At 41.9% G+C, this 12,829-nt stretch overlaps 1 protein-coding gene across 4 annotated transcripts in view; it reads left to right on the top strand.

Annotated features, from left to right (window-relative positions):
• The window catches only part of SEMA5B (semaphorin 5B), a 750,739-nt gene that overhangs the window by 726,234 nt on the left and 11,676 nt on the right, over nt 1–12,829 (top strand). For all 4 annotated transcript variants that reach the window (XM_063934055.1, XM_063934058.1, XM_063934057.1 and 1 more), the window contains 3 exons: nt 1,371–1,520; nt 1,680–1,724; nt 2,171–2,376. In XM_063934055.1, the coding sequence (XP_063790125.1) occupies nt 1,371–1,520; nt 1,680–1,724; nt 2,171–2,376 (401 nt within the window). The remainder of the gene's footprint in view (nt 1–1,370; nt 1,521–1,679; nt 1,725–2,170; nt 2,377–12,829) is intronic.

Here is a 12,829-nt window from a genome sequence, read left to right as displayed (position 1 = left end):
TATATTTCACAGCGGCATCACCAATGTGCACAGAGACCTTTCCTCAGGGTGTAACCTGTGTCTTTCAATATGAGGATTTAGATGATGTGTGTCCCTAGATATGAGGTGTATGAAACTTGTCTGTAGATTCAGTATGAGGGTGCAGATGATGTGTGTCCCTAGATATGAGGTGTATGTAACTTGTCTGTAGATCCAGTAGGAGGGTGTAGATGATGTGTGACCCTAGATATGAGGGTGTATGTAACTTGTCTGTAGATTCAGTATGAGGGTGTAGATGATGTGTGACCCTAGATATGAGGTGTATGTAACTTGTCTGTAGATACAGTATGAGAGTGTAGATGATGTGTGACCCTAGATATGAGGGTGTATGTAACTTGTCTGAAGATATGAGGGTGTAGATGATGATTCTATGTGTGTCTATGTACAGGAGGGTGTAAGTGTGTATAGCTATGAGGGTGTATGTGATGCGTGTCTATGGATAGGAGGGTGTAAGTGTGTGTAGCTATGAGGGTGTAGATGACGTGTGTCTATGGATAGGAGGGTGAAGGTGTGTGTAGCTATGAAGGTGTAGATGATGTGTGTCTATGTATAGGAAGGTGTAAGTGTGTGTAGCTATGAGGGTGTAGATGATGCGTGTCTATGGATAGGAGGGTGTAAGTGTATGTAGCTATGAGGGTGTATATTATTTGTGTCTATGGATAGGAGGGTATAAGTGTGTGTTGCTATGAGAGTGTAGATGTTGTGTGTTTATGGATAGGAAGGAATAAGTGTGTGTAGCTATGAAGGTGTAGATGATGTGTGTCTATGTATAGCAGGGTGTAAGTGTGTGTAACTATGATGGTGTAGATGATGTGTGTCTATTGATAGGAGGATGTAAGTGTGTGTAGCTATGAGGGTGTAGATGATGTGTGTCTATGGATAGGAGGGTGTAAGTGTGTGTAGATATGAGGGTGTATATGATGTGTGTCTATGGATAGGAGGGTATAAGTGTGTGTAGATATGAAGGTGTAGATGATGCGTGTCTATGTATTGGAGGGTGTAAGTGGGTGTAGCTATGAGGGTGTAAATGATGTGTGTCTATGGATAGAAGGGTGTAAGTGTGTGTAGCTATGAAGGTGTAGATGATGTGTGTCTATGTATATTAGGGAACAGTTGCTGTTAGGTTCTTTTTATTATTATTGATTTTTTTTTAGCAGTTACTTAGCATTCTAATTTTATACAATGCCTTAAAGAGAGTATTTGTCATTCACAACAATTCCTGCCCCAGTGGAGCTTACAATCTACAGTATATACCCTATCACATGAACACAAACGCTTGGGTTAATTTTTTTTTTTTTTTATCTGAAGCCAAATAACCTTTTCTTTTATAGGTGGCTGGGCAGATTGGTCAGAATGGAGTATGTGTCATGAAGATGGAACACAATATCGTAACCGTTATTGTGACATACACAATCCTGGACCCACACAGTGTCTTGGAAACAGCACTCAGTTCAGAGACTGTATTTACAATGAAATTCCAGGTACACTGTAAAAACCCTTTTGCTACATTTCTACTAATATGAACCATTCAATGACAATGCTGATTACAGTATGTGTCTGCCCTGGGGTGATGAAGCTGGACGTAGGGAGTGTACAGAGCAGGATATAAACATCACTTATTTCACCTTTTTCTCTTTCAGTTATTCTGCCAGCTTCAAGTATTGACGAAAACAAGGAGTGTGGAGGTAAAAGACAGTCACTTTTCCAGCAGTCTGGTTATCTAATTTATTTATGGCCTAAGACCTATCTGAAATAAATGACTACATAATAGACTACTTAGTACTAACTTACCCCAGGCACGCATCAGAATGATGTGTTTTCCGTGCTATGAGATGGACACTGCACAATCTGGTGTCTGACCGCGTTATGTAGCAGTACAGCACTCATTCAGCTGCATGGCGTTATCAGCAGGGTCATCCCACCTAACATGCAGCACATCAGATGGGACGACACTGTTGAGCGTACACACTGTGCAATATAGCCGACATATCATTCTGATGTGCATCGCAATGATATATCAACCAATATACTGTATCACTCAGTGTGTGCCTACCTGGCCTTAGCCTACAAACCCAGATGCATTACCACAAATCAGATCTTGACAATTGTCTTCTCTCTGTTGCTCTCACAGGTTTCAGCCTTATTCATCTGATCGCCACGGGGGTCTCCTGTTTCTTTGGCTCCAGCCTCCTGACATTTGTTATCTATGTTTATTGTCAACGCTGTCAGAGGCAGTCCCAGGAGTCCACTGTTATACACCCGGCCACCCCTAATCATCTTCATTACAAAGGCAACTCTACACCCAAGAATGAGAAGTACACTCCTATGGAGTTTAAGGTAGGAAGCTCAGATGAATAGGAACATGTGTGATGGTTGAGGGGAATGCATGTTGGGGTGTTGCGTCAAATACGCGAGGTGTTGGAACCATGCATGTGTTGGAGAAGGGCTTATTGTATCACAGCATCATAGGCAGTGTGCGGCTGTGGACATTAATAATATCATATTAGTAACTTGTTTAATTCAGATAATTAGAAATCTTGTGCACATTGTGTCCCTGCACTGCTTAAACTGACAATGTCACCCTTTACTGTCTGCGTACCTGAATGTTACATTCTGCTGTAGACAGAAGGTCCTTCACAAGCAGGTTGATGCGGCATATTAAATTATTCACCAATTTGGAACGTTGGTGGCCATAGCTGTCACTAATTCTAAAATGTATCCTTAAAAGTGGAAAACACTATTTACCACAGAATCCAGCAGCATATTGAGTCCACAGTTTTAGTCTGTTGACAATTGAACTATAGTGATACAAGAGCCCTGCAGTAGCTTTCATTGATATTTCTGCATTATTGTGGGAAACATACATAGTGAGGAGGTAATTATATTCCGTACTTGCTGGAGATACTGACACATAATACCAAGTTGCATCAGAAGAATGAAAGTCTCTTCTTCAGTTCCAGCTAATTATATAGTATGTCTACATCTATGCACACATGCACTGTCCTCATATATGGACTGCATTATACCAACCAGAGCTCCCAGGGAAAAGGTGGAAAATATCCTGAAACTTTCGTGATGCAGGCTCTAGTTAGTGTCTCAGGGTAGTTGACAAGAATTAATGTTTGGTTTTCGCTTACCTGCCGTAGAAATAAATCAGTGCAGCTGCTTCCTGTTAGAGGTATTGATCTCACTGCTTTGATTTATTTTTATAGAGTGTTGTTGTTTAAAAAGCTGTTTTAGGAACCCAGGACTCTTCATGCGGTTGTTATACAGCTTCGGCTGCGAATTCTAGAACAAGATGTGAGAGCTTAGTTCATTGTGGACTGGGGCTAATATCACAGGGCAGTGATCTGTGTGCCAGCAACATAGCAATCTAAGACAAGCCAATTCTATCATAGACTGTAGGTGAATAAATATTCCCACAAATCTAAAGATATAACAAAGATCACATGCATAAATTGATCTTCTGCCACATTGATTTTTATTTTTCTGTATAAATTAGTGGATTGTTTCTGGGCTGTAGACTTAATTCATCAGAAAGGAGTTGGAACTTTGATTTATAATTGGGATTAAACTAAAAGAAAAACCTGAATATTATTAATGTATGGAATTCAGAAACACTAGTCTGGTGACAGACATATTCACTGCTGAAGTCAGGGCTCCGTTATTATGCAGATTTGCGAGAACGAGGTGTGTAACAAGCCTCCCATTTGTAATTACTGTCGTCTGTTCTTTGTGCATGGTTGCATGCAGACACTCGGGTTCGCTTTGCATGTTCATTATTGTGTGCATCCATCACAGAGCACTGCCAGGTTGTCACGTGACACTTGTCTACTCAGCCAGTGACCAACTGCATCCACTTACCCCTACTGACTGACCCAGATATTACAAGGGGTTGTATAAAAAATAATGCCACATCCTGATCGCTAAGTACCACTTAATATTAGAAAATGGCATTTATATTTGTAGTTTGATAATAATGATAATCATTTTACATTCCATTTTTTTTTCTTTTTTCAGCAATAATACTGTTATATTGTGTTCTTGTTCATTTTTATTCTACTTCTTTTTGTCCATGTTTGGTCTTAATTTCTTAATCAAATGGATGGGAAGGGAAATTCACTCTTTAGCGTTCTCCACACAGGTCGAGAACATATCTTCCCCTTATCACTGCTGATGAGACAAGAGATTGTGGGGACAGAAATTTGTATTGTAATGATGTGCTGTCAGGGTCGGCAGAGCCTCTCCCGTCATACTCCAGTATACTCTAGAGTTTCGACTATAAGAATGAGTAGAATAATACAAAATAGATGTTTAAAAATGATAAATACCATCTGTGGATTATTGTAATCATTATATATATATAGTGATTCAAAAGTCGCAGTATACCCTTTTGTATCAAAAACTGTGCAGAAAATGGGAAAACTGACTTAGATTCATGATGGCGCCCATGTTTGGTACATATCCTAGAAGATAGCCCACCTCACCCATACCTTACTGGAGTATTCAGTTTTCCCATTTCCTGCACAGTTTTTGAAACAAATTGGTGTACTGCGACTTCTTAATCACTCTCTATATATTCTCGCCACCACTCCGGCACTCAGGATGCCCCCAAAGGCTCACTTGCTCTGTTGCCCTCCACTAGGATATAACATCCCCAAGAAAAACTTAGTATCTGCACATTCAATATATAATAATTTAATATAGTGAGTGTATGTAATTCATCACCATACACCCACTGACAAAAGCCCCTCTCTAATATCATGGACAATGCTCAGTGTACTCAGGGGGTGCTATCAACTACAGTATACATTAACTAAGGTCAGGAGGAAAAAAGAGGAGGAATCTGTATTGTTGACGCACTAGGGAAAGGATTAATTATCATAAAATATAACCTTTATTGTTGTATATTTAAAATAGGATATACATTACTTTATTATCCCATACTACAGTGAAACATAGAGGTTAAAATCACAAAGACTAACAAATATGTGAATCCAGAAAGAATGAAAAATGAGAATAAAGAGTTAAAAACATGTCCACGTGTGATTACTAGTGTATAACACTACTTGGTTACTATGATTGTCCGAGTGTTACCACCATTTGGTCACTCGTATTATAATGTTGTCAAAAACTATCTCAATTTATAATAAATTGGCCCCACTGTCCAAATTGTCAATCTCAAAAGTATATCCTATCACATATGCACCAGCCACTCGTCAGGAGTTTCGTCATAGGAGAGCATCCATAGTATAGAGTCTGCGAGTATAGGTACTACCTACCTATTAGGTAGGTGCGAATATATCAGTTGATCTCCAGTTGAAGGTTACTACAGTTATCAGTGCCTTCAGTTGCTATTGCTGTATATCCCCTATGTATATAGTCCCAGATCAAATCCACCTGAGATATAGACCTCCATGTGTCAAAACGTCTCATACTCACTATCTCTATACCATTAAAGGAGTAATCCTAATTTGTTTGGCTAGGCGTGTGGATCGAGTTGCCTTAAGGGGTATGGCAGTCCCAATTTTGGTATAGAGCAACCCACATACACATTAATCCTTTTTGGTCTTAATTTATCTGACTGGAAGTGTAGGGAATGTTGCTTTTTTAGGGGTGTAGCAATCCCAGTTCTACTATAAAGCAACCGACGTACGGAGAAACCTTTATTCTTTACTATATATCAATTGGTCTCCAGTTGAAGGTTACTACAATTGCTGGTGCCTTCAGTTACTATTGCTGTATATCACCTATATGTGTATTCCCGGATCAGATTCAGCTGAGGTATGAACTTCCATGTGTCGGAACATCTGGAACTCGCTATCTATACCATTGAAGGGATAATCCTTATTTGCTTGGCTAGACGTATAAACAGAGTTGCTTAAGTGGTATCACAATCCCAATTTTAATATGAAGCAACCTACATGCACAATAATCCTTAATAGTTTTAATTTATCTGACTGGAAGTATGGGGAAAGTTGCATTTTATAGGGGTATAGCAACCCCAATTTAATATAAAGCAACCGACATACGGAGAGACCTTTATTCTTTACTCATCCCTACTGTGTTCTGAGACTGGGGATAGAGTTAAGAAGCAAATGCCCAAAATCTCAGTGGGCTATGCAGAGATAGATTTATATCTGTAATTAATCAATAGGTACCAATTTAGTAGATGTAAATATAGCTGTCAGTCATTTATTCATGAAATTAATTTTACTCTTAATAATACTTCAATATGACCAATCAGGCCAAGCATTTAACCTGTGCACTGTATTACCTGCTAATAACTTCACAGTAGTGTATTCAATTTGGTCCACCGTAATAACTGTGCCTCCCACCAGGTAATGTGGTTTCTCAAGCCATGGGGGTGGGTCATATGCAATTCCCCCAGGGGGTTTAATTTCACAGGAATATATCTTTTTATTTCCCTAATGTACGAGAATTAGATTAGATGGTTGTCACAGTTTATATCATCATATATTACAAAGCAGGATTGTGTTTTGTATTGTGGATATCCCAAAAGTAAATGTTATAATACGGTGTATTCTAGCATTGGTTATATCCCAGCTAGCTGTTAATGTAAATATTCTCAGAATTTGCAACATTTGTATTTAAACACACTCTCTCAATTATAACTGCTTCAATATCCTATTTGATCATGCAGCTGCTTTCTGGCTCCTAAATGTTGTCAGTTTGTTTGCTACAATATAGTTACATTGGTGCTGTTCCTATCACAGCCACTTAGTTTCCCGGAGATATTACAGTGCATCAATATTACATGAAGACAGTGTAACATATGCAGCACTATTAGTATTTGTGACAGCTGACACAGGGTCTGGACTCTATAACAAAGTTCAGATTGTCACTATTAGTGTTAGCCCAAATAGCAGAAATCAAATTATGTCACGTGAGAGAAGGGTTGTATAGTTGGCTGCGCTGTGATATGAAGCTGCTCAGGTTATTTAGAGGTGAGTTATTAGGATTTTTTCTTGGACCGAGCGCTGTCTGTTCTAATGTTCTATGTGATGTGTAGCAACTAAAAAGTTTCAATGTGTATCAATTAAAGAATAATGGTGAATAATAAAAAATAAAAACAATAATGAAAAAATGATAATAGATGAAAAAAATGAAAATAAAAATAACAAAAAAAGTAAAATAAAAATAAAAATTATAAAAATAAAAAGAAGGGGTTAGGGAAGGAGAACAGTGCAATGTTTACAGCTCCTTTGGAGCTTTTTGGAGTTTTTTGACACTAATTCAGGAAAGGAAAAAACAGTCTCTTAATAGAAGACTATCCCTATCTTACCCTGTTGTTTTCTTCTTTTTTTGCGTTTCGAATCCAAAGGTGGATTCTTTTCTCAAGGAAGTGACTTGAGAAAGAATCCACCTTTGGATTCGAAACGCGTTGGAACGATAAGGAGTAGACACAAAGGACACTGCATCTCGCCACCTCCGCCGCTAACATCCGAACTACCGGAAGTGTAGATCCGAACTTCCGGTCGCGGCAGATCGGCTTCAAACAGCGGCTAAAGCACAGCAAGTGAAAAGCAGCCAAAGCCCAGCAACAAGGCAAGACTGACTTACCAAGCTGTGAGGAACAAACACTACCAACTTTACCGGAAGCCACTCCCGGTTACGACCTCCGCAAAAAAAGAAGAAAACAACAGGGTAAGATAGGGATAGTCTTCTATTAAGAGACTGTTTTTTCCTTTCCTGAATTAGTGTCAAAAAACTCCAAAAAGCTCCAAAGGAGCTGTAAACATTGCACTGTTCTCCTTCCCTAACCCCTTCTTTTTATTTTTATAATTTTTATTTTTATTTTACTTTTTTTGTTATTTTTATTTTCATTTTTTTCATCTATTATCATTTTTTCATTATTGTTTTTATTTTTTATTATTCACCATTATTCTTTAATTGATACACATTGAAACTTTTTAGTTGCTACACATCACATAGAACATTAGAACAGACAGCGCTCGGTCCAAGAAAAAATCCTAAATTATGTCACGTAGTTAAGAATGGCTGGTAAGTGCTAGTATGATGTATCCTATCAACAGGTATGCATAGTTGGTCTTCTGCAGCTCAGTATAATCTCCCTATCGGTGGAGACTGACAGCTATCTAAATGCAATATTAATACATTTGTTTTATAACATTTAACATTAAACACACGTGGACACACTGTGCCCTACACGCGTGTTTCACTGCACTTATGGCAGCTTCGTCAGGGAGCAATCACACGCGGACACGTTTTTAACTCTTTATTCACATTTTTTATTCTTTCTGGATTCACATATTTGTTAATCTTTGTGATTGTAACCTCTATGTTTCACTGTAGTCTGGGATAATAAACTACTGTATATCCTATTTTTGTATATACAACAATAAAGGTTATATTTTATGATAATTAACCCTTTCCCTAGTGCACCAACAATACAGATTCCTCCTCTTTTTTCCTCCTAACCTCCCCAATACATCCAGTAAAAATGGAGGCGGCACTCAGAGTCTTGTAGTGTCAGAAAACGTGTATCGAAACCATCACAGAATTAACATTTCGGGGATGTGCTCCCTTTCAGGAAAGGTGAAGGGGAGCACACCCCGAAACGTTGATGCTGTGATGTTTTCAATACACATTTTTTGACACAAGACTGAGTGCTGCCTCCGTTTTTGCTGTATATATATATATATATATATATATATATATATATATATAATGCCCACTTTATGAACCATTGGGTTCATATATGTGTGTGTAAATCTGTCTCTAATACTATCAGTGCCTCCCCAGCCATTTACCTCACCGCACGTCACTGGTGGTATGTGTCGAATGACACATCAATGTGAAGGGCAGATTCACAGGCCATGGTTTGTTGCAAGTCAGTAGCTGCATCTCATGATTAATAAATCATCTAACTGTGTATAAATAAACATCAGGGCAAACTGAAGGATTTACAGGACCCGTCCCCATAAAATAGACATCACTAGTAGGGCAAAGGGGGGCACACACCAAAAGATGTGTGCTGAGCAATCTATCACAGACCGCTCAGCACACATCTCTCCCCCCGCTCAGCACTCAGCGCGATGTGCTGAGCGAGGGAGGACGACAATGGGGGGGCGCTCACTTCACACAGCGCTGAAGTGAGCGACCTGCGCTATCGCTGGGGGTATACTCACGAGAGATCTGTGCTTAACTTCTAAGCAATCTAGGGGGTCATTTTGAGTTGATAGCTAGCTGCATTCGGTCGCTGTGCAGCGATGAGACAAAAGAATGGCAATTATATGTATGCGGCGCAATGCGCACGCGCGACGTACTTTTACAACGGCCAGTGTAGTTTTATACAGGATCTAGCGAAGCTTTTCAGTCGCACTGCAGACCGCAGAGTGATTGACATGAAGTGGGCGTTTCTGGGAGTCAACTGACCGTTTTCAGGGAGTGTTCGAAAAAATGCAGGCGTGCCAGGAAAAAAGCAGGCGTGGCTGGGCAAATGCAGGGCGTGTTTGTGACGTCAAAACAGGAACTGAACAGTCTGAACACGATAGGCAATTTGCCTCTATTAAACCTCAAATACTATGTTACTGAAGTGATCGCAAGTGCTGAGAAGGTATTGAGCTAATCTAAAACTGCACAAAAAATTGTGCCGCCGCTGTGCGATCTTTTTGTTCGCACTTCTGCTAAGCTAAAATACACTCCCAGGGGGCGGCGGCATAGCGTTTGTACGGCTGCTAAAAACTGCTAGCGAGCGAACAACTCGGAATGACCACCCTAGTCAGATTGCAGAGATTTTAAGCATGGATCTCTCCGTGTGTACCCCTCTTTAGGTGTTTAGTTTTTATGTATGTGTCATGGAGCATTAGGATGATATAAGTATCATGAATTAGCTTATAGTGTTGTCCAAATAGCAAATTTCTGTGTGAGGTATAAGGAGGTTCCAAATCAAATATGAAAAAAGACTTTCACATTTGATTACAGGACATTTATTATATTTAACGTGTATGTAAATTAAAACATAACTCATGTTAACATGGTTCAGTAGGATTGTAAATATTGTAACAATCTGTATATATTGGGTTCACTACGGCTGGCCGGTGGTCGGGCTCCCGGCGACCAGCATCCCGGCGCCGGGTGCCCGACCGCCGGCTTACCGACAGCGTGGCGAGCGCAAATGAGCCCCTTGCGGGCTCGCTGCGCTCGCCACGCTACGGGCACGGTGGCGCGCTACGCGCGCCACACTATTTTATTCTCCCTCTATGGGGGTCGTGGACCCCCACGAGGGAAAATAAGTGTCGGTATGCCGGCGGTCGGGCTCCCGGCGCCGGTATACTGAGCGTCGGGAGCCCGACCGCCGGCATACAGAAGACCACCCGTATATATTACGGCACAAATATAGCAATCTCCTAGGAAAGTGTTAGGAAATAAACCCAGAAATATAAACTGTGAGCTCTATATATTACTGTACATACAACTGCAGTATTTTTGGAGCAGATCAGCATCAAAATGTAATACTACATACAGTGCCAGCCTGATGGAAATACAGAGCACAGCTGCCACCTCTAGGACAGTGGAAGACTTTGGGACACAGAGTGGGAGGGAGCTGTACACATTACTCATGGTAGTGACATCCCTCTTTCTTTCAAGGATATGGGAGAAACATTTCCTTCTATGATTATGGTCTACTTTACCATCAATATGTATTATCTACTGGTGTTGGATACATTTAAAAAAAAAAAAGGAATATATCTATGTCATCACCTACATTTATATAAGATTTCATGTTAGGGGGGTTGTTGGGCTTCTCCGATACAATCCATGGAATTATACTCATAGGGGTATATGCAATTAGCGGCGAATCGCGGGAATTTTTCAGCCGTTTTTTAATTCGACACAATTCGACCGTCTAATTTCGGCAAGTGGGTGCCGAAATTGACCATATTCAATAAAAAACGGATTCGACAGTCCCGCTGACAAAAAACGGCCGATTTGATGGATTTTGTTCCGATTTTAAAAAAACGGGAAAAAATCCGGGGAAAAATGGCGTGGGGTCCCCCCTCCAAAGCATAACCAGCCTCGGGCTCTTCGAGCCGGTCCTGGTTCAAAAAATCCAGGGGAAAAAATGTCATGGGATCCCCCGTATTTTTAAAACCAGCACCGGGCTCTGCGCCTGGTGCTGGTGCAAAAAATACGGGGAACAAAAAGAGTAGGGGTCCCCCGTATTTTTTACACCAGCATCGGGCTCCACTAGCTGGACAGATAATGCCACAACCGGGGGTCACTTTTATACAGCGCCCTGCGGCCGTGGCATTAAATATCCAACTAGTCACCCCTGGCCGGGGTACCCTGGGGGAGTGGGGACCCCTTCAATCAAGGGGTCCCCCCCCCAGCCACCCAAGGGCCAGGGGTGAAGCCCGAGGCTGTCCCCCCCCCATCCAAGGGCTGCGGATGGGGGGCTGATAGCCTTTGGAAAAATGAAAGCATATTGTTTTTTCCAGTAGTACTACAAGTCCCAGCAAGCCTCCCCCGCAAGCTGGTACTTGGAGAACCACAAGTACCAGCATGCGGGAGAAAAACGGGCCCGCTGGTACCTGTAGTTCTACTGAAAAAAAAATACCCAAATAAAAACAGGAGACACACACCGTGAAAGTAAAACTTTATTTCATACATGCCGACACACACATACTTACCTATGTTGACCCGCCGACTGCCACGCCCCCCTCGTCACTGAAGAATCCGGGGTACCTGTGAATAAAATTATACTCACCTCAATCCAGTGTCCAGGTTATATCCACGTACTTGGCAAAACAACAAAACGGCAACCCGGACCAAACGGACTGAAAGGGGTCCCATGTTTACACATGGGACCCCTTTCCACGAATGCCGGGACCCCATGTGACTGCTGTCACAGAAGGTCCCTTCAGCCAATCAGGAAGCGCTACTTCGTGGCACTCACCTGATTGGCTGTATGCGCGTCTGCTGTCAGACAGCGCATCGCACAGCTCCCTCCATTAGTTTCAATGGTGGGAACTTTGCGGGTAGCGGTGGGGTTACCCGCGGTCAGCCGCTGACCGCGGGTGACCTCACTGCTGAATATAATGGAGAGGCTTTGCGATGCGCTGTCTGACAGCAGGCGCATACAGCCAATCAGCAGAGTGCCAGGACGTTGCGCTCGCTGATTGGCTGAAGAGACCTTTCTGTGACAGCAGTCACGGGGGGGGGGGGTCTCTGCATTCGTGGAAAGGGGTCCCATGTGTAAACATGGGACCCCTTTCAGTCCGTTTGGTCCGGGTTGCCGTTTTGTTGTTTTGCCAAGTACGTGGATTATAACCTGGAGACTGGATCAGGTGAGTATAATTTTATTCACAGGTACCCCGGATTCTGCTTGGACAAGTGGACCGAACGTCGTGTCAACATAGGTAAGTATGTGTGTGTCGGCAGGTGTGCGTGTCCTGTTTTTATTTGGGTATTTTTTTTCCAGTAGAACTATAGGTACCAGCGGGCCCGTTTTTCTCCCGCATGCTGGTACTTGTGGTTCTCCAAGTACCAGCTTGCGGGGGAGGCTTGCTGGGACTTGTAGTACTACTGGAAAAAACAATATCCTTTCATTTTTCTAAAGGCTATCAGCCCCCCATCCGCAGCCCTTGGATGGGGGGGACAGCCTCGGGCTTCACCCCTGGCCCTTGGGTGGCTGGGGGGGAGAACCCCTTGATTGAAGGGGTCCCCACTCCCCCAGGGTACCCCGGCCAGGGGTGACTAGTTGGATATTTAATGCCACGGCCGCAGGGCGCTGTATAAAAGT

The sequence above is a fragment of the Pseudophryne corroboree genome, chromosome 7 (genome assembly GCF_028390025.1).
Source record: "Pseudophryne corroboree isolate aPseCor3 chromosome 7, aPseCor3.hap2, whole genome shotgun sequence".
Taxonomy (NCBI): Eukaryota; Metazoa; Chordata; class Amphibia; order Anura; family Myobatrachidae; genus Pseudophryne; species Pseudophryne corroboree.
Note: the sequence above shows the minus strand (reverse complement) of the source record. Positions and strands in the feature narration are given on the sequence as shown.